The sequence below is a fragment of the Gadus chalcogrammus genome, chromosome 21, assembly GCF_026213295.1.
Source record: "Gadus chalcogrammus isolate NIFS_2021 chromosome 21, NIFS_Gcha_1.0, whole genome shotgun sequence".
Lineage (NCBI taxonomy): Eukaryota > Metazoa > Chordata > Actinopteri > Gadiformes > Gadidae > Gadus > Gadus chalcogrammus.
This window is the reverse complement of record NC_079432.1, coordinates 897,428-919,036: the sequence shown is the minus strand read 5'-3', so window position 1 is coordinate 919,036 and position 21,609 is coordinate 897,428. Positions and strand designations below refer to the sequence as shown.

Sequence of the window (21,609 nt, the reverse complement as noted above, 5' to 3'; positions counted from 1 at the left end):
TGCCTACAATGCAACTAATTATTTAGATTTTAGTTTCCAAATTTCCAATGAGGTTTTCCAAAGTAGCATTAAAAACATATTTACCTTTTGTCTGTCTCTGCTTCTGTATTACAGCTAAGCTATGTATCCTAATTCGTACTTACTGAAGTCACATATTTTGTTCACTCATTTAAATTGTGAAGACAATGACAAAAATGCACTACATAATCCATACATTGTAAAACATAACATGTACAAGTTTTATTGAGAGTTCAAATACACACAAAACAAATAAAGGTAAAACAGAACTCGGTGAAAGCAACAATCCCTATGTTTAATATTCCCTGCAAGACATGAAAAGTGCTCTGTGTTACGTCACAGCGTTAAGATTGAATAACAAACGTTCAAAATCAAATGTTGAGGTAGGATTCCGATGCGGTGTTGGAGCTGCTGGTGTTAGCCGCGCCCGTCACGTGGTACACATCTGGAAGCGGAGAGAAAAACATGCTGCGTGTCAAGGTGAGCGCTGATATCGTCTGTCTGTCTGTGTCCCTCGGTCTGTCTATCTGTCTGTCGCTCGGTCCCTTTGTCTATCCGTCTCTTCGTCTGTCACTCTGTCTGTCTATCCCTCTTTCTGTCTGTCTGTCTGTCTGTCCGTCACTCTGTCTGTCTGTCCGTCACTCTGTCTGTCCGTCTGTCCGTCCGTCTGTCCGTCTGTATGTCTGTCTGTCTGTCTGTCTCTCTGTCCGTCCCTCTGTCTGTCTGCCTGTCTGCCTCACCGCGTCGTCCTCGTATCCTGTTGAGGAGCGCCCATCTGCCAGTCGACGATCCTCCTCCACTGGTAGTCTGGAGAACACATGGTTAAGTTAAGGGTCTGGTGTGGTTAAGGTAAGGGTCTGGTGTGGTTAAATTAAGGGTCTGGTGTGGTTAAGGTAAGGGTCTGGTGTGGTTAAGGTAAGGTTCTGGTGTGGTTAAGGTAAGGTTCTGGTGTGGTTAAGGTAAGGTTCTGGTGTGGTTAAGGTAAGGGTCTGGTGTGGTTAAGGTAAGGGTTTGGGGTAGTTAAATTAAGGGTCTGGTGTGGTTAAGGTAAGGGTCTGGTGTGGTTAACAGGTGGAGGTAGATGGAGAACAGGTGGAGGTAGATGGAGAACAGGTGGAGGTAGATGGAGAACAGGTGGAGGTAGATGGAGAACAGGTGGAGGTAGATGGAGGTAGATGGAGAACAGGTGGAGGTAGATGGAGAACAGGTGGAGGTAGATGGAGAACAGGTGGAGGTAGATGGAGAACAGGTGGAGGTAGATGGAGGTAGATGATGGAGGTAGATGGAGGTAGATGATGGAGGTAGATGGAGGTAGATGGAGAACAGGTGGAGGTAGATGGAGGTAGATGGAGAACAGGTGGAGGTAGATGGAGAACAGGTGGAGGTAGATGGAGAACAGGTGGAGGTAGATGGAGAACAGGTGGAGGTAGATGGAGAACAGGTGGAGGTAGGTAGATGGAGAACAGATGGAGGTAGATGGAGAACAGGTGGAGGTAGATGGAGGTAGATGATGGAGGTAGATGGAGGTGATTACGAACCCGGGTCTGGTTGGAGGAGGAGTTGAGGGCTGGGATGGTTCTGGACAGAGCAGCTCGGACCTGAAGGAGCAACAAGCGGGTCACAAATCCTTATTTTGTATTTTAACGTTAAAACCACGACTGTATACACTCCATTCTGTAAGGAAATACTTGATTTATTACAGGGGTCATCAATACATAGTAGTCTTTCAGATATTCAGAAATGTGAAAGTAAACAATTTGTTCCATTTTGCCCAAAGATAGCATACCTTGGGGTCCATGAGAGTCCCGAACACAAGAATGAAGAACCCCTGAAAAGAAATCATAGATGAGGAGCACTCTTTATCCTCGCATATCAACATTTAATAATAATAATAATAAAACACAACATCTCAACTCTAGCCTGGGGCCCAGCGCCCCCCTGTGGTTCAGCACTGCTAGTGGACCTATCGCTTTCTGAACCTTCGAACCCGAGCTGGAGCGCGTGACGTCATCACGCTCTAGCGTCAGCGGAAGACCAACGGAAAATATACTAAGCAAAAAATAATATTTGAAAGTAGAATATCTTAAAAATAAGCGCACGATTATTCTAAGGCCCAGTCCACACTCATACATATTCTTAAAGACACGATGAGAGACCTGAAACTGTTGATTCCCAAAGTGACAGGACCCGAGTACGAAACACATTTGTATGATTGTGTAGCATTGTGTAGCATCTTATCCTAGCTATCTTTGCTGTATACAGGGAATGGGTTAACCTAGTGATTGTTAGCGCTTGGCACTTGGTTCTATGAACTTCCTTTCTGTACCCACAGCGATAAATTGTTTCTCTTTCTTCTGTAAGTGGCTTTGGATAAAAGCGTCTACCCTGAATGTAAATGTACGATATGACGTCCACATACCTGTAAGGAGTTGAATAGCGCAAAGGTGACATGAAGCCCCAAATTCCTCGGAGCCACCATCAACCCAGCACCGAGAGCCCAGGTGAGCCCGAAGGTGGGGAACAAGATGGCCACGCTTCTTAAGATGACCAGCAGCGTGTTCTTCTCCTCGGAGTGGCTGCTCTCAACGCCGCGGCGCAGCATCTTCGTCAGCACCACGATCAGGATGACAAAGTTGATGAAGACGATGACTCCGGCGGGGATGATGAAGGCCAGCAGGGCGAAGGTGTCTTCCCACCTCAGCCAGCAGCCGTTATATTCCCGGATGTACCCCTGGGGAACCTGCGGCGCCGTGGCCGCCACCGTCACCACGGCGATGACCAGGGGCGCACCGTAGCCCAGCGAGAAGCCGATGGCCAGCATGGTGGCCTTGGACATGTGGGAGAAGACCATGACCGTCCGGTAGAAGAGCAGCAGCGCCGACACCAGCATCCAGAAGAAGAGCGCCAGGTAGAAGAGGTGGATGAAGAAGGTGGCCGCGCTGCAGGCCGCCAGGGGCACCATCTCCGTCGGGTCCGTCTCCGAGGTGATGGCGGCGCCGATGATGAACCAGATGTCGGCGATGAGCAGGGACACGGCGATGTTGACCAGCGACACGTGGCGCAGGTAGGAGGTGGTGTTCCTGGTCATGGCCTTCCAGGTGAGCGCCTCGATGATCAGACAGATGACCAGGCTCACGATGGAGATGGCCACGCCGATGTAGGTGATGATGTCCAGGGCCTCCGCGGCTCCTGGCGGGAGGCCCGTGGACATGAGTATGGAGAAGGAGGTCAGGTGGTTGCAGTTGCATCTCACCACGTCGTCCACGTCTGAGACGAAGGTGCAACCCTCGTTGTCCCAGCCGCCCTGAAAGTCGAGCAGCTGGAAGTTCCAGAAGACACACTGCGGGTCCTCGGTGAGCGAGGTGTTCCGCTTGCGGTAGGACAGCGTCAGGTTGGGCCGCAGCGCCCTGGACCCGTTCAGCTGGATCAGCACCACCGCCGCGTTGATCAGGATCTCCGGCCCGGTGGCGTTGGCGTCCTGGCTGGCGTTGGTGCGGGGGGGCAGGACGTTGCTCAGGGTGGAGAAGGTGATGGTAGTGATGAAGGTGTCGGTGAGGTTGGTGTTCTGGAGATTGATGACCAGGCTGGAGTTGATGTCGGCCATGAAGGAGTCGCTTAACCGGGTTCTGTTCAGCAGGATGCTGGGCGTGGTGACGGAGAAGTCGTCCCCGCTCAGGAACTGGGTGATGGTCTCCATGGAGCCCAGGAACAAGGAGCTGGTGTTGAGGGATCGGTTGTTGTTCAGAACAGTCCACGATTCGACGGTGACGTCGCCAACGATCACATCCACTGTGTTAAGGATGCTCTGCAAAGAGAGGACGTGGGTTGAGCACATGGTTCCTCCTGTGTGCACCCGGAGGGCGTGTCAGTGTGTCAATGTGTGAGTGTGTCAGTGTGTGAGTGTGTCAGTGTGTCAATGTCTCAGTGTGTCACTGTGTCAGTGTGTCAGTGTGTCACTGTCTCAGCGTGTCAGTGTGTCACTGTGTCAGTGTGTCACTGTCTCAGCGTGTCAGTGTGTCACTGTGGGGGGGGACCCCACCCACCTGCATGGTTTCCTCCTCGATGATCGTGCTCACGTTGCCCACGTTGATCAGGATGTCAACGATGGCTGAAATGCTGACCGGGGAATTCGTTATTTGGGTTTGATTGTCGCTGACCAAGCCGCTGAGTTCTGCCACGAACGTTGGAACACTATTCTGATTCAAACTCTGAAAAGAAGAAAAAGGAAATATCTATAACTTATTAACATGAAGCATATTGTGTTATATATATTGTACACTGGATAATCTTACCCCCTTACCCCTCTCTTGCACACTTATTATATGGTGTACAACCTGGCACTTAATGTACGCAATTAATGTATGTTGTACATCCTTGAACTTAAAAATAGTATTTAATTTTACTAATAGTAGGGAAAATTGTGTAGCATCTTATCCTAGCTATCTCTGTTGTATACGGGGAATTGGTTAACCTAACGATTGTTAGTGCTTGGTTTCTATTAACTTCCTTACTGTACCGAGTCCTACAGCAATATAATGTTTGTCTTTCTTCTGACAAATGTACGGTACTTATTGTAAGTGGTTTTGGATAAAAGCGTCTGCTAAAGGCCCTGAGTGAAACCTCGGGCCGACGCCAACCAGCTTGTATATGATCCATCCATTGTGTGTACCTCGGACTGGGTCAGGAGGTTGTTGATCCTGGTGAGGATGCAGGTGTTGATCTGGGTCAGCCACACCCTGCTGGCCTGGCACACAGCGAGGCGCTCCCCCTCCAAACCGATATCACACTCGGGACGGGACTCGTCCCCCAGCTCGCCCTCGCCGTACAGCGTGTTGTTGCAGATGACTGCTACACACGACAAACAAACACGAGGAGAGTGGACCGCATTTTTATGGGCTGCATTTATACAGCGCTTTCCTAACCAGTGGCCACTCAAAGCGCTTTACAGCTCGTCGGGAGCAGTTAGGGTGAGGCGTCTCGCTCAGGGACACCTTGACACTAGGCTAGGAGGAGCCGGGGATCGAACTAGCAACCTTCAGGTTACCAGCCGACTCGCTCTACCTTCTGAGTTTCATACCGCCCAAGAAGCATCCCTCGACTGGTTGTAGAGCTATAACTATAGAACTATACATGTGGCGATAGTAACACTAGTGTTTCTTTGAGACGTGATGCAGGCAGGATACTTACTATTATGATATTTATAATACTAAGAGCTATAACTTGAAGAGCTATGATTTATTCATTTCTGTCAAATGAAATGCGCTCATTTCGTGGATTGAGGGCATCCCTGATGAGTTTGCGGTCCACCACATCGGTGCCCACAACGTCATCATGGCTCCACCACCACCGGTGAGGGAATGCAATCACTTCCCTCTTTACAAATGTAACCTGCAGCAGCTTTCAACACGAGTGTTACTATTCTAGACTTAGTCTCTCTAGGCCTCTCGACCCCTCTGACCTGCTGCTCTGATGATGTTGAGCCGGCTGCTGGCCTGGAAGCCGGGGATGCCTATGACGCGGCAGATGGTGGTAACCGTGGTGGGAGTGCAGTCGAACCTGTAGTCATATTGCACACAGTTGTTTCCCTGCTCCACGCTCTCCTGCACTGTTCCTGGTGGACAAAGGGCGGGAACATTCACATCCTGTGTATTCCTATTTTTTTTCTTTTTATGATACAAAACTTGACGTACATAAAGGCTTTTTCTGAAGCTAGGACGTTACCTGATGGTAGGACTGTACTAAAAAATACATTTCCTACAGAGAATGTGTTGTGAGTGCTGTAGTTCAAAGTGAGCCTGAGAAAATATTTTTCTAAAACCACATAGTTTAAGACGTAAAGAGTTCAAAATGTTTGTATGAAGGTTAAAGGCTGATTTCCATTATAAAAAATAATATTTAAAAAGTAGAATATCTTCTAAGAGTATCTAAGAGTTAGAAATATTTAAAACATTTGAATAGTAGCGTGTATTGCAACCTAATCTGAACATTTTAAAAGTGGAAAGGTAGCTGTGGAGGTGGGGGGCGTCTGGCCTGCAGGGGGAGTATGGAGCACCGGGTCTGCTGGGGTGATGGGGTCTGATTGCGGACAGGTGTCTGCAATCAGACCCAATCAGGAAGTGGGTATTTATGTGCCTGCTTGTCTTTCAGTGAGGGTTGGGAGAGAGAGAAGGAAGACGCTCTCTGCGAGCCAGAGAGAGCGTCGCTAGACCACGGGACGGACTGAACGAACATTCGTCGTTGTCCATGTGTTCATGTACATTGTGTTTATTTGCCACGAACGGGAAATAAACCGGAGTTCACTTCATTTTCACCAAGAACTGTGTCCTGACTCGTCTGAACCCGTTACAGTAGTCTCTCCATTTTTTTGGAAGGAGTAAGGCCCCAAAGTTTGTAGAGCATAAGAAAGAAAGAAAAAAGAAAGACTAAGAACAACAAGAGTTGAGCGCTGCTTGCAGCACTCACCACATTAACTGGGATGTCCTTGGAGCTGTGACTGTAGGGTGGTGCTTACCTGGTGTCACACCGACCCACTGGGCCCTGTAGGGCGGCTGGACACAGCATCTCCGCGGCGTATCTGTAACGACGCCGCCCCTACAGGCGGCGTTGCTCTCTCTCTTGACCAGGAGGACGGGAGCTGCCAGGAGGGTCGCCGTGGTGAAGCGCCCACGCTGGATGAACCTCAGAGCTCCGCTCACCAGCGTGCAGGTGAATGCACCTGAGACAAACCGATGACAAGAGGCACAGAGGCGGACATGACCACTCAACACATGGGCGATGCTGACGGCGTGGAGGTGAGTGCTGGGGGCCCGGGGACTCACCCCTGTCCGAGGGGACCAGGTTGCTGATGGTCAGCATGGAGCCTGTGGCGCTACTGGTTATCTGGAAGCGGCCTCGGTTCTGGACGGGATTGGTGCCCAGAGTCCAGGAGACGCCGGTCACCACCCTGATGCCCGCCTGGGGAGGCGGGGGTCCACAGGTCAGTGTCCGGGCCTGGCCCGTGTACACCGGGCTGGGGAAGGTGATGGGGTCAGGGCCTGTCAGGGGAGGGCAGAGTGGAGACGTTCACAAACATCAATATCACAGGATTATGTGCAGGGGCATCTATCATACGAGTATAAGTATCTATCATACGAGTACAAGTATCTATCATACGAGTATAAGTATCTATCATAAGAGTATAAGTATCTATCATAAGAGTATAAGTATCTATCATATGAGTATAAGTATCTATCATATGAGTATAAGTATCTATCATATGAGTATAAGTATCTATCATGAGTATAAGTATCTATCATATGAGTATAAGTATCATGAGTGAGTTTACGTATCTCATCTGTATTATCCTCATATGATACTTAAACTCATCTGATAGATACTTATACTTTAAGTATCTATCATACGAGTATAAGTATCTATAATAGGAGTATGAGTATCTATAATAAGAGTTTCAGTATCATATGAGTATAAGTATCTATAATATGAGGATCAGTATCTATAATAAGAGTTTCAGTATCTATAATATGAGTAAGTATCTATAATTTGAGGATCAGTATCATATGAGTATAAGTATCTATAATATGAGTATCAGTATCATATGAGTATAAGTATCTATAATATGAGTATCAGTATCATATGAGTATAAGTAGCTATAATATGAGGATCAGTATCATATGAGTATAAGTATCTATAATAAGAGTATAAGTACCTATAATATGAGTATCAGTATCTATAATATGAGTATCAGTATCATATGAGTATAAGTATCTATAATATGAGTAAGTATCTATAATATCAGTATAAGTATCTATAATATGAGTATCAGCATCATATGGGGGATCATGGTAGAAGCGTTCACGTTCGCGATCCCTGTCAGGTCTTAATAAACCTGCGAATTCTACCGAACACACTGAAGCCGAGTGAAAGACAATGATGTCCAGAAGCTCAACAAATGACAGGAGCCCTCCAGTCCGGAGCAGGAAGAGAGGCCAATGCCAGCCTCCAAGGCCAGCGCTGACCATCATATCTCTGAATGTTGAAGGACTGTCTGCAACTAAAGAAGAACTTGTTGCAAAACTCTGCAAAGAATACCAGTGCGATATTCTCTGCCTACAGGAAACCCACCGCGGACCTAAAAATCCTCGCCCTCGAGTGGAAGGTATGACCGCCCTCATAGAAAGACCACATGAAAAATATGGCAGCATCATGCTAGCAAAAAATGGCACAATCGTCGAATCAACAACAAGGAGCGATGAAAACAACATTGAAGTCCTAACCACTGAGCTGAGAGGAGTCACCGTCACCTCAGTCTACAAACCACCACCCATACCCATGGAGATGCCTGAAATACCACCATCTGGAAAACCGCAGATTGTGATAGGAGATTTCAACAGCCACAGCACGCAATGGGGATACACCAACAACAACGAAGATGGAGATGCAGTGGAAATGTGGGCCGAAAACTGCCAGCTTAATCTGATCCACGACGCAAAACAACCAAAGTCCTTCAACAGCGGACGATGGAGAGCAGGCTACAACCCTGATATTGCGTTTGTCAGCCACAAGATCGCTGGATTAAGCAAAAAGCTAGTCTTGGAGCCACTGCCAAGGACCCAACACCGTCCCATCTGCATCACAGTCAACGCTGCAATAACCCCAGCCACAGTTCCATTCCGAAGAAGATTCAACTTTGGAAAAGCAAAATGGCCTGGCTTCCAAGAAGATCTCGCAAGGAAGATTGCCCACCTCCCAGCAGACCCCAGGAACTATGACAAGTTCACCAAGCTTGTGAATGAAGCAGCCCGCAAGAACATCCCAAGAGGCTGCCGCACTCAATACATCCCAGGCCTGGACGCCACAAGTACCGAACTTTATGAGCAATACCAACAGCTCTATGAATCGGACCCCTTTGCTGAAACTACCACCGAAGTAGGTGAGAGACTCATGACCTCTATTTCAGAATGCCGCCAGCTGAAGTGGAAAAACCTGCTGGAGACAACTGATATGTCAAAGAACAGCAAAAAGGCATGGAGCCTCATCCGAAAAATCAGCAACGACCCATCAACCCCAACCCAGCAACAGTATACTACCACGGCCAACCAAGTTGCGCACCAGCTGCTGCTCAATGGGAAACCCACCACCAAACAGCCCAGACCAAAGGTAGACCGAGTAAAGCACTCCCAAACTATGGGACTGACTAAGCCGTTCTCCCCTGAAGAGCTCAATACCAGCATCAACACCTTAAAAAACGGTAAAGCCATCGGACTGGACAACATTTTCACGGAAGAGATAAAATATTTTGGACCTCTGATGAGGAAATGGATTCTCCAGCTGATGAATAGATGCATGCTGACAAAAACCATCCCAAAGATCTGGAGGAAAACCAGGATTATTGCCCTTCTCAAACCGGTCAAAGATCCAGCGCATGCAAATAGCTTCCGCCCAATCTCTCTGCTATGCCACCTCTACAAGCTGTTTGAACGCTTGATTCTCAACAGGCTTGCCCCTGTTGCTGAACCAGCCATCATCCCTCAACAAGCCGGATTCCGACCTGGCAAATCTACAACAAGCCAATTCCTGAAGCTCACTCAACACATTGAGGATGGATTCCAGAAAGGACTGGTAACAGGAGCTGTCTTTGTTGATCTGTCTGCCGCATATGACACTGTGAACCATCGCCTCCTCCTTAAAAAGATCTTGGAGCTGACAAAAGACCTGGCACTCACAGACCTCATCGGAGCCCTCCTGAAAGACAGGCGCTTCTTTGTTGTCCTGAATAACAAGCAGAGTCGCTGGCGACAACAACGAAATGGCCTACCTCAAGGTAGCGTGCTGGCCCCACTCCTATATAACATCTACACCAACGACCAGCCAATGGACCAGGATACCGAGCGTTTCATCTATGCCGACGATCTCTGTGTAACATCTCAAGAGAACTCGTTTGAAGCAGTAGAAGCAAACCTCATCACAGCCCTAGATCAGCTACTCCTCTATTACGAGCACAACCACCTACATGCCAACCCTGAAAAGACCCAAGTCTGCTCCTTCCATCTTAGGAACCGTGAAGCCAACCGACCACTTAACATCAAATGGTCTGGAACACCACTTGAGCACTGTACCAACCCCGTCTACCTTGGAGTAACCCTGGATCGTACCCTCACCCTTAAGGAACACATCAAAAACACAAAATCCAAAGTCGGTTCCCGAAACAACATCCTACGGAAACTGACCAACTCCAAATGGGGAGCCACAGCACACACATTAAAATCTACTGCCTTGGCCCTGTGCTATTCCTCTGCGGAATATGCATGTCCTGTTTGGGAGAGGTCAACCCATGCCAAGAAACTTGACTCAGCATTGAACAACACCTGCCGTCTGATCACTGGCTGCTTGAAACCCACCAACACAAGCAACCTCCACCTCCTTGCTGGCATTGCCCCTTCTGATATTAGACGGAAAGTTACCAGCCGAGTCGAGAAAACAAAATCTGCAATCGATGAACGCCATCTCCTCCATGGATGTCACCCTCCGGCCCAATGGCTAAAGTCAAGAAGAAGCTTTCTCAGCCATGTCCAGCCCCTAACAAAGTCTCGGGAAGAAACCAGAATCCAACTCTGGATGGAAAAACTTGAGAATGACCCACCTCCAACTGGCATGGGAATACCCCCCACTGAAAAACTACCCCCTGGTGCAGAAGCATCATGGACCCAATGGAAAACACTAAACCGCCTCAGAACAAGAACAGGACGATCCAAAGCAAAGATGCTCTGGTCAGATGGGGCTACAAGACAGGCCCAACCACCTGTGAATGTGGAGAAGCAGACCACACAATGGAGCACTGCCTTGTCTGCACTCTACTACCCAACCCCTGCAGCCCAAAAGACCTTGCAGTTTTCAACAACAATGCAAAGGACTGTGTAATGAAATGGGAAACTGTCATATAAACGCTTCAGTGAAAAGAAGAAGAAGCATCATATGAGTATAAGTATCTATAATATGAGTATCAGCATCATTTGAGTGTCAGTATCATATGAGTATCAGTATCATGAGTCTCCATCCTCTCTTTGACTGACTGATGAAGGGTTCGGTGGTTAAGCCCAGCACCGCGGCGATGGGCTCAAAGCTCTGCTCCAGGTTGTCGTTGGCGGCCGTCAACTCTTCATCAACCACCGTGGTCGTCCTGATCGTGAAGTCGACGACGACACTTCCCGCGCTGGCAAACAGAACAGTCCGTTAGCATCCCGTTAGCATCCAGCTCCATCATGTAGGATGTAATCTACGATCTGAATATATATATATATATTTATATTAGTGCTGTCAGTTAAACGCGTTATTAACGGCGCTAACGCAAACCAATTTTAACAGCGTTAATTTTTTTATCGCGCGATTAATGCACATTTTTTTTATTTTTTTTATTATTATTTATTTTAAAAACAAAGAAGCAGCAGCCTGACTGCTATGTTCAAGGCAGTATGTTTGTATGTTCATAGTTTAATTGCACTATAGGCTGTTTTTTTGTATCGTCCTGTTTTGATCAGTATATGCCAATGTTGTTATCAATAAAAAAACATTTGCAGAAGGCAAGCCGATGCACTTCACCATGTTGATAAGAGCATTAAAATGAGAACAATTAATGGTACAAAGAAATCAAGGGATATTTAGCGTAGAATTTTTTTTTTAGCTAAGTATGACATTAATGCGATCAATCGCGATTAAATATTTGAATTGGTTGACAGCACTAATATATATATATATATATATATATATATATATATATATATATATATATATATATATATATACTATAATACCTATGAAAATGGTATTGATATGGTTATGCATCATATAATAACATGGTACCTGAATCCTCGCACATTAATCGACCTGAATCCTGTGAGCGATCGATAGTTTGCCTCCAGCTGTGAGAGAAGCAGACTGTGAGTTCAGGTCTGTCACGTCTACAGAACAGAATGTGGCCGAACATAGACCCACCACTGGCTGTACTCTTCCTCTCAGGTCTATGAACTGGCTGCTCGTTGGATTACTCAGTTCTGGAGTGAAGGTCAGGTCTAGGGTCATTAACATGACCACCTCGATCTCATCTGAAAGGCACAAGAGAACACGCGTCATATCCTTCACATGATTGCAGTGAGTGTCATCTATCACATCCTCCGTCCTCCATCATCATCTTTGACCTACTTTGGCTCATCTACAACATCTTTCTGTTGCTACGACAACCGTTTAACCAATGCCTCGTGTGTGAATCTGAGCTTGTGATACTTTAGTAATTAATAATGAAATGTTTCCTCCAGATTCTCACACTACAAAGGTAGTCGTGCAACCGGGTTGGATTTGAGTTAACCACCTTCTCAGTCTTACCTGGTGGAGGAGAGGTGGTGGTGGTGGGTGGAGGAGAGGGGGTGGAGTTGGGTGGAGGAGAGGTGGTGGAGGTGGGTGGAGGAGAGGGGGTGGAGGTGGGTGGAGGAGAGGTGGTGGTGGTGGGTGGAGGAGAGGTGGTGGAGGTGGTTGGAGGAGAGGGGGTGGAGGTGGGTGGAGGAGAGGTGGTGGAGGTGGGTGGAGGAGAGGTGGTGGAGGTAGGTGGAGGAGAGAGGGTGGAGGTGGGAGGAGGAGTGGTGGTGGAGGTGGGTGGAGGAGAGGTGGTGGAGGTGGGTGGAGGAGAGGTGGTGGAGGCAGGAGGAGGAGAGGGGCTGGAGGTGGGTGGAGGAGAGGGGGTGGAGGCGGGTGGAGGAGAGGTGGTGGTGGTGGGTGGAGGAGAGGGGGTGGAGGTGGTTGGAGGAGAGGTGGTGGAGGTGGGTGGAGGAGAGGGGGTGGAGGCAGGAGGAGAGATGGTGGAGGAGGTGGGTGGAGGAGAGGTGGTGGAGGTGGTTGGAGGAATGGGGGTGAAGACGGGAGAAGAGGGGGTGGTGGGTGGAGGAGTGGAGGTGGGTGGAGGAGAGGTGGTGGAGGTGGTGGAAGGAGAGGGGGTGGAGGTGATTGGAGGAGAGGTGGTGGAGGTGGGTGGAGGAGAGGGGGTGGAGGTGGGTGGAGGAGAGGTGGAGGAGGTGGTTGGAGGAGAGGTGGTGGAGGTGGCTGGAGGAGAGGGGGTGGAGGTGGGTGGAGGAGAGGGGGTGGAGGTGGGTGGAGGAGAGGGGGTGAAGGTGGGTGGAGGAGAGGGGTTGAAGGTGGTTTGAGGAGAGGTGGTGGAGGTGGGTGGAGGAGAGGTGGTGGAGGTGGGTGGAGGAGAGGTGGTGGAGGTGGGTGGAGGAGAGGTGGTGGTGGTGGGTGGAGGAGAGGGGGTGAAGACGGGAGAAGAGGGGGTGGTGGGTGGAGGAGAGGTGGTGGAGGTGGGTGGAGGAGAGGGGTTGAAGGTGGTTTGAGGAGAGGTGGTGGAGGTGGGTGGAGGAGAGGGGGTGGAGGTGGGTGGAGAAGAGGTGGTGGAGGTGGGTGGAGGAGAGGTGGTGGAGGTGGGTGGAGGAGAGGTGGTGGTGGTGGGTGGAGGAGAGGGGGTGGAGGTGGGTGGAGGAGAGGGGGTGAAGGTGGGGGGAGGAGAGGGGGTGGAGATGGGTGGAGAAGAGGTGGTGGAGGTGGGTGGAGGAGAGGTGGTGGTGGTGGGTGGAGGAGAGGGGGTGGAGGTGGGTGGAGGAGAGGGGGTGAAGGTGGGGGGAGGAGAGGTGGTGGAGTTGGGTGGAGGAGAGGTGGTGGAGGTGGAGGAGGTGGTGGAGGCAGGAGGAGGAGCGGTGGCGGAGGTGGAGGAGGTGGGTGGAGGAGAGGGGGTGGAGCTGGTTGGAGGAGAGGGGGTGAAGACGGGAGAAGAGGGGGTGGTGGGTGGAGGAGTAGAGGTGGGTGGAGGAGAGGGGGTGGAGGTGGTTGGAGGAGAAGGGGTGGAGGTCGTGGAAGGAGAGGGGGTGGAGGTGGGTGGAGGAGAGGGGGTGGAGGTGGTTGGAGGAATGGGGGTGAAGACGGGAGAAGAGGTGGTGGACTTCGGTTGAGGAGAGGTGGTGGAGGTGTTTGGAGTGGAGGAGGGTGGAGGAGAAGTGGTGGATGTGGTTGAAGGAGAGGTGGTGGAGGTTGCTGGAGGAGTGGTGGTGGGTGGTGGTAATGAGGTGGGTGGAGGAGAGCTGGCGGAGGTGGAGGAGATGGGTGGAGGAGAGGGGTTGGAGGTGGGTGGAGGAGAGGTGGTGGAGGTGGGTGGAGGAGAGGGGGTGGAGGTGGTTGGAGGAGAAGGGGTGGAGGTGGGTGGAGGAGAGGTGGTGGAGGAGGGTGGAGGAGAAGGGGTGGAGGTGGGTGGAGGAGAGGTGGTGGAGGAGGGTGGAGGAGAGGTGGTGGAGGAGGGTGGAGGAGAGGTGGCGGAGGAGGGTGGAGGAGAGGGGGTGGAGGTGGGTGGAGGAGAGGGGGTGGAGGAGGGTGGAGGAGAGGGGGTGGAGGTGAGTGGAGGAGAGGGGGTGGAGGAGGGTGGAGGAGAGGGGTTGGAGGTGGGTGGAGGAGAGGGGGTGGAGGTGGGTGGAGGAGAGGGGGTGGAGGAGGGTGGAGGAGAGGGGGGTAAAGGACAAAAAGTGCGATCTGTTTTGGAAAAAAGTGAAAATAATAAGTAATTGTTTTTAGTAAAGAATGAACTTTGAATTGTTGGGAGGTGAATTGTTGAGCTATTAGAACGTACTGAGTGGGATTTGTTGGGAGAGCTGGCAGTATTCTTCATCAGGAGGAAGGGCATTGATGCATCCACACGTCTCATCAGTGATGTTGTCACATGACCCATGCAGAAGACACTTGTCACATGGCCAGCGATACGGATCCTCACATGTGCATTGGAACCCAGCCCCGAATGGAGAGCAAACTGAGGACAGATAAACACAAACAATGTTACGGAAAACTTGGTCCAAATGATACACTTTGTGGATGACGATTAAAGGTTGGGTATGGAATTTGCTTTTTTGGCCATTTTTGCAAAATTACTTGAAATTCTTATCATAACCCGCTTACAGCCACTGAGTTAGAAGTACTGACATGAAAATTAAACAAGTCAATCATCTGTGGAACGGGCAGGGCTCGAAAAACTCCAGCCAATCATTTCCATTGCCACCGAGTTGCATTGGACAGTAAGTACGGCAATCAAACGGTCGTACTGCACTCCCCCTCCCCCGCGCGCGACCCCTTCGTGCAGTACTCGTGACCCAGAGCTCGTGACCCAGAGCAAGCTCCTGTTTGTTGTTATCCTGCGGTAGCTACTGGAACTAGTTAATCCACATTTGGACCTAGCAGTAGAAGACAATTTCCATGGCAGACAAGACGCCACCATCCCCACCACCACCACCACCACCTCCAGCAAAGAGAAGGAAAACTCTTTTTCAGAGAGTAATTGATAATAAGAACACTGAAAGAGAAAAACTGAAATCAAGAATAATCCTAGGCGCTGCTTTCGAACGTTGGCGAGAAGGGTCTAAAAACCGATGCTTGTGTGGCGGTTGACCTAGTTTCAAAGTTTATACCGTTTATGCTCGGTAATACCGGTGTTGAGACGAGTGTATTACTCGCTGTGAAAATGTCCACACCGCAGCAACCCTAGTGAAAACCAGGACTTCCAATACAATTATATGAAACAAACATACATTTTCTAAAAATAGTAATGATTTATGTGACCGTTTAATGATTATAACATCTGGTGCAACCATAGCCGCGAGAACGTATTCTCAGCAGGGGGTGCTGGAAAAAAAAAACTCAGCCTGCACTAGACTCGCAACTCGTTACATTGATAAAAAAGATATATAGCAGCGCAGCTCAATTACACCAGTGCATGCGCGCACAGTTGAAAATCGATCGTTGTGTTCACTTCCTTCACACCATGGTTCACATCCAGCTGCTCACAGAACAAGTTTAGCGCACCACCGCTACCCTCACACTTTTTCATATAACCTTTTTTCAGCACTAGGTCATATGAGCATTAAATAAATGCTGCGTCTCAAAATGCCTTGGACAGCAGCGAGGATGACTCGCTTTGCCACGGGCCGAAACAGTTCGGAGCGACCACAGCCAGAGCGAACACAGCGGGGCAGAGGAGTGTCAGGAAGTCTTTGGTGTACACATCAGTACGGCCTATTTGCACTACTGTTTAGTGGCAATGCAGTGTTTTATTCTATGCCTTTTTATTTTCGTATATTATTTCAATGAATACAATTTATTTATTCATAAAAACAAGATCTGGTCTTCAAATCTTTTTTCCAAATATAGGTCGTCTTACAATGGGGTTTGTGTTTATATTCGGACCAATACGGTACAGCGGGCGCTCACATGACGTTAAGCATTTCCTGGTGCATAATGTGACGCTTCAGAACCTAAAATCCCGTTTCTCCCCGTTGACACGACAACACATAACCGCCGTTTTCAGAAATCTCCACTTTGGCCGGAGTTTTTTTAGAAATTATCGTTTTCTGTGATAAGACAGGGCCTCGGACAGGGGGTGTTGCAGCACCCCCAGCACCCCTACTTCCCGCGGTACTGGGTGCAACTTACAGCTGAATGTAGTGCCATGTTGTTAAACGAAAACCTACGCCAGCCTGGCTCGCTCTCGCGCATCTCTGTTCGCGCTCGTGCATGATTGCGCGTCCAGGTACTTGGAATGGGTGGAGTCAGAGTCAGCGTTGAAGGAGAGGGGGTAGGACCATTTGAGTTGTGTATTTTCAAAATCTGCTGGCGTTTCGCAAATCGCATACCCAACCTTTAACATTTGTGATAGAAAGGTGGGATCATACTTTCGAAGAATTGGTAATTTTGAAAATTCAGAGAGAATTGACCAATGTATGTGGATCAGTGGTAGCTTCTCATAATGTCCATTCGATGCAACATTTGAGCAAATTTGACCAATTGTTGAACTTTCCTGCCAGTTTGACCAATCATCGCACTTCTACATATTTAAGGTGATGAATATTTACCCGCTCCCTTGCTTGTTTATGGAGTCTAGGAATATGGCACTTATATTTCAAGTGTTACACTTTTTAAAAATGTTTCATTCTTACTGAAAGATTTGTCTATAGCTTGAATGAGATTATATCCATTAATCCATCTCAAAGGTTTATGCATATGTTCCTGATTCCCACAACCTTAGGGCTAAAAACATAAAAAAATATCCACAAATTGCGCAGCATCTTCTTCAGAAGAGCAGCCTTTAAATCGTGCATTTTTGGTCACAACAGTCACAAAAGATCTCAGCAAAATCCAGCAGAGACTGTTCAATACAGTCATAACACATCGTCAAACATGATGGACAAGCAAATACGGGATACTTCAAACCTGTGACCCAGTCATCTGCAAAGAGCGATAACACAACATTGGCAGAACTTTGTGTTCACCTGTGGTGATGTTGACCTCCGAGATCAGTATGTTGCTGTCGATGGGGAAGGGGTAGCTGATGTTATCCAGGATGCTCCGCAGTTCCTCTATCACTGTAACATTTGTGGTTTGCAACTCGATAGTAGTCAGGTACTCATAGACCAGTGGAGGACCTGCAGTGAGAACAGGTGCATCATGGGAAAGTATCCATTTCAAATACATTAGGTTAGAACGGGTTTATTTGATGTTTGCCAGGAAGCCAACTCTTTTCAAAGCCCTACTTGTTGATGGAGTTGGAGAAGTGGTGGATGGATTTGGAGAAGTGGTTGATGGAGGTGGAGAAGTGGTTGATGGAGGTGGAGAAGTGGTTGATGGAGGTGGAGAAGTGGTTGATGGAGGTGGAGAAGTGGTTGATGGAGGTGGAGAAGTGGTTGATGGAGGTGGAGAAGTGGTTGATGGAGGTGGAGAAGTGGTTGATGGAGGTGGAGAAGTGATTGATGGAGGTGGAGCAGTGGTGGATGGAGGTGGAGAAGTGGTTGATGGAGGTGGAGAAGTGGTTGATGGAGGTGGAGAAGTGGTTGATGGAGGTGGAGAAGTGGTTGATGGAGGTGGAGAAGTGGTTGATGGAGGTGGAGAAGTGGTTGATGGAGTTGGAGAAGTGGTAGATGGAGGTGGAGAAGTGGTTGATGGAGGTGGAGAAGTGGTAGATGGAGGTGGAGAAGTTGTGGACGGAGGTGCAGAAGTTGTGATAGGACAAGTTGTATTGACTGATTGGAGACAAAAGTCAAGTTCATAGTTTACATAAAAGTTTAACACAAAGTTATTCACCTCATAACCTGCTGACATTAAGAAGCAAATCACCATAACACATTATAAAGTTCTTCTAAAATAATGACTTCTAAAAATGGGAGGGAGTCCTTAGAGTTAGCGATTTAACCATGTCTATTGTTTGATCAATCCCAGTATGGGTCAATACTCTTACATTAAGGACTCAGGAGAATTGAGGCCTTGTAGAGTGTCACAGCTTCAGATTCTTGGCTGTATCCACAGTTTTATGTCAACTGTGACCAGATATGAGAACGTACTTAGTTGGGAGAGCTGGCAGTATTCTTCATCAGGAGGAAGGGCATTGATGCATCCACACGTCTCATCAGTGATGTTGTCACATGACCCATGCAGAAGACACTTGTCACATGGCCAGCGATACGGATCCTCACATGTGCATTGGAACCCAGCCCCGAATGGAGAGCAAACTGAGGACAGATAAACACAAACAATGTTACGGAAAACTTCGTCCAAATGATACACTTTGTGGATGACGATTAACATTTGTGATAGAAAGGTGGGATCAGACTTTCCAAGAATTGGTAATTTTGAAAATTCAGAGAGAATTGACCAATGTATGTGGATCAGTGGTAGCTTCTCATAATGTCCATTCGATGCAACATTTGAGCAAATTTGACCAATTGTTGAATTTTCCTGCCAGTTTGACCAATCATCGCACTTCTACATATTTAAGGTGATGAATATTTACCCTCTCCCTTGTTTGTTTATGGAGTCTAGGAATATGGCACTTATATTTCAAGTGATACACTTTTTAAAAATGTTTCATTCTTACTGGAGGTCTTGTCTATAGCTTGAATGACATTTTATCCATTATTCCATCTCAAAGGTTCATGCATATGTTCCTGATTCCCACAACTTTAGGGCTAAAAACATAAAAAAATATCCACAAATTGCGCAGCATCTTCTTCAGAAGAGCTGCCTTTAAATCGTGCATTTTTGTTCACAAAAGATCTCAGCCACATCCAGCAGAAACTGTTCAATACAGTCATAACACATCGTCAAACATGATGGACAAGCAAATACAGGATACTTCAAACCTGTGACCCAGTCAACTGCAAAGAGCAATAAAACAACATTGGCAGAACTTTGTGTTCACCTGTGGTGATGTTGACCTCAGAGATCAGTATGTTGCTGTCGAGGGGGAAGGGGTAGCTGATGTTATCCAGGATGCTCCTCAGTTCCTCTATCACTGTAACATTTGTGGTTTGCAGCTCGATAGTAGTCAGGTACTCATAGACCACTGGAGGACCTGCAGTGAGAACAGGTGCATCATGGGAAAGTATCCATTTCAAATACATTAGGTTAGAACGGGTGTATTTGATGTTTGCTAGGAAGCCAACTCTTTTCAAAGCCCTACTTGTTGATGGAGTTGGAGAAGTGGTGGATGGAGTTGGAGAAGTGGTTGATGGAGGTGGAGAAGTGGTAGATGGAGTTGGAGAAGTGGTAGATGGAGGTGTAGAAGTGGTGGACGGAGGTGCAGAAGTTGTGATAGGACAAGTTGTATTGACTGTTTGGAGACAAAAGTCAAGTTCATAGTTTACATAAACGTTTAACACAAAGTTATTCACCTCATAACTTGCTGACATTAGGAAGCAAATCATCACAACACATTATAAAGTGCTTCTTAAATAATGACTTCCATAAATGGGAGGGAGTCTTTAAAGTTAGTGATTCAACCATGTCTATTGTTTGATCAATCCCAGTATGGGTCCATACTCTTACATTAAGTACTCAGGAGAATTGAGGCATTGTAGAGTGTCACAGCTTCAGATTCTTGGCTGTATCCACAGTTTTACGTCAACTGTGACCAGACATGAGAACGTACTGAGTTGGGAGAGCTGGCAGTATTCTTCATCAGGAGGAAGGGCATTGATGCATCCACACGTCTCATCAGTGATGTTGTCACATGACCCATGCAGAAGACACTTGTCACATGGCCAGCGATACGGATCCTCACATGTGCATTGGAACCTAGCCCCGAATGGAGAGCAAACTGAGGACAGATAAACACAAACAATGTTCCGGAAAACGTGGTCCAAATGATACACTTTGTGGATGACGGTTTACATTTGTGATAGAAAGGCAGGATCAGTCTTTCCAAGAATTTGTCATTTTGCATTCTTACAATTCAGAGGGAATTGACCAATCTATGTGGATTAGTGGTACCTTCTAAATATGTTTACTCAATGCAACATTTGAGCAGATTTGTCCAATTGTTGAACTTTCCCGCCAGTTTGACCAATCATCACACTTCTACATAATCAAGGTGATGGATGTTTACCTTCTCCTTTACTTGTTTATGGGGTTTAGGAATATTGCACTTATATTTCAAGTGATACACTTTTTAAAATTTGTTTCATTCTTACTGGAGGTCTTGTCTATAGCTTGAATGACATTTTATCCATTATTCCATCTCAAAGGTTCATGCATATGTTCCTGATTCCCACAACCTTAGGGCTAAAAACATTAAAAAATATCCACAAATCGCTCAGCATCTTATTCAGAAGAGCTGCCTTTAAATCGTGCATTTTTGGTCACAATGGTCACATAAGATCTCAGCAAAATCCAGCAGAAACTGTTTAATAAAGTCATAACACATCGTCAAACATGATGGACAAGCAAATACAGGATACTTCAAACCTGTGACCCAGTCATCATCTGCAAAGAGAAATAACACAACATTGGCAGAAATTTGTGTTCACCTGTGGTGATGTTGACCTCCGAGATCAGTATGTTGCTGTCGATGGGGAAGGGGTAGCTGATGTTATCCAGGATAATCCTCAGTTCCTCTATCACTGTAACATTTGTGGTTTGCAGCTCGATAGTAGTCAGGTACTCATAGACCACTGGAGGACCTGCAGTGAGAGCAGGTGCATCATGGGAAAGTATCCATTTCAAACACATTAGGTTAGAACGGGTTTATTTGAAGTTTGCCAGGAAGCCAACTCTTTTCAAAGCCCTACTTGTTGATGGAGTTTGAGAAGTGGTAGATGGAGGTGGAGAAGTGGTTGATGGAGGTGGAGAAGTGGTTGATGGAGGTGAAGAAGTGGTTGATGGAGGTGGAGAAGTGGTTGATGGAGGTGGAGAAGTTGTAGATGGAGGTGGAGAAGTGGTGAACGGAGGTGGAGAAGTCGTGATAGGACAAGTTGTATTGACTGTTTGGAGACAAAAGTCAAGTTCATAGTTTACGTAAACGTTTTACACTAAGCTATTCACCTCATAACTTGCTGACATTAGGAAGCAAATCATCACAACACATTATAAAGTGCTTCTTATATAATGACTTCCATAAATGGGAGGGAGTCTCTAAAGTTAGTGATTTAACCATGTCTATTGTTTGATCAATCCCAGTATGGGTCAATACTCTTACATTAAGTACTCAGGAGAATTGAGGCCTTGTAGAGTGTCACAGCTTCAGATTCTTGG

At 47.5% G+C, this 21,609-nt stretch overlaps 1 protein-coding gene and 2 long non-coding RNA genes across 3 annotated transcripts in view; all 3 read right to left on the bottom strand.

The window, feature by feature from the left end:
• Nucleotides 1-234: 234 nt before the first annotated feature.
• Nucleotides 235-21,609, bottom strand: part of LOC130374844 (adhesion G protein-coupled receptor F5-like) — a 35,067-nt gene continuing 13,692 nt past the window's right edge. The window contains exons 15-32 of the mRNA XM_056581820.1: nucleotides 20,886-21,038; nucleotides 19,280-19,432; nucleotides 18,423-18,590; nucleotides 17,358-17,510; nucleotides 14,740-14,848; nucleotides 12,007-12,190; nucleotides 11,875-11,933; nucleotides 11,088-11,227; nucleotides 6,837-7,052; nucleotides 6,530-6,733; nucleotides 5,477-5,629; nucleotides 4,688-4,866; nucleotides 4,062-4,226; nucleotides 2,438-3,823; nucleotides 1,805-1,846; nucleotides 1,557-1,616; nucleotides 759-825; nucleotides 235-463 (exon numbers count right to left, since the gene is read on the bottom strand). Coding sequence (XP_056437795.1) covers nucleotides 390-463; nucleotides 759-825; nucleotides 1,557-1,616; nucleotides 1,805-1,846; nucleotides 2,438-3,823; nucleotides 4,062-4,226; nucleotides 4,688-4,866; nucleotides 5,477-5,629; nucleotides 6,530-6,733; nucleotides 6,837-7,052; nucleotides 11,088-11,227; nucleotides 11,875-11,933; nucleotides 12,007-12,190; nucleotides 14,740-14,848; nucleotides 17,358-17,510; nucleotides 18,423-18,590; nucleotides 19,280-19,432; nucleotides 20,886-21,038 — 3,665 coding nt within the window. The 3' untranslated portion in view covers nucleotides 235-389. The remainder of the gene's footprint in view (nucleotides 464-758; nucleotides 826-1,556; nucleotides 1,617-1,804; nucleotides 1,847-2,437; nucleotides 3,824-4,061; nucleotides 4,227-4,687; nucleotides 4,867-5,476; nucleotides 5,630-6,529; nucleotides 6,734-6,836; nucleotides 7,053-11,087; nucleotides 11,228-11,874; nucleotides 11,934-12,006; nucleotides 12,191-14,739; nucleotides 14,849-17,357; nucleotides 17,511-18,422; nucleotides 18,591-19,279; nucleotides 19,433-20,885; nucleotides 21,039-21,609) is intronic.
• LOC130374747 (uncharacterized) lies at nucleotides 14,678-17,641 on the bottom strand. Its single transcript, XR_008893672.1, has 3 exons — nucleotides 17,619-17,641; nucleotides 17,358-17,510; nucleotides 14,678-14,848 (listed from the first exon to the last, which is right to left on the bottom strand). It is a non-coding gene; the product is annotated as an uncharacterized LOC130374747 (long non-coding RNA).
• Nucleotides 18,031-21,048, bottom strand: LOC130374746 (uncharacterized). Its single transcript, XR_008893671.1, has 5 exons — nucleotides 20,886-21,048; nucleotides 20,009-20,176; nucleotides 19,541-19,690; nucleotides 19,280-19,432; nucleotides 18,031-18,590 (listed from the first exon to the last, which is right to left on the bottom strand). It is a non-coding gene; the product is annotated as an uncharacterized LOC130374746 (long non-coding RNA).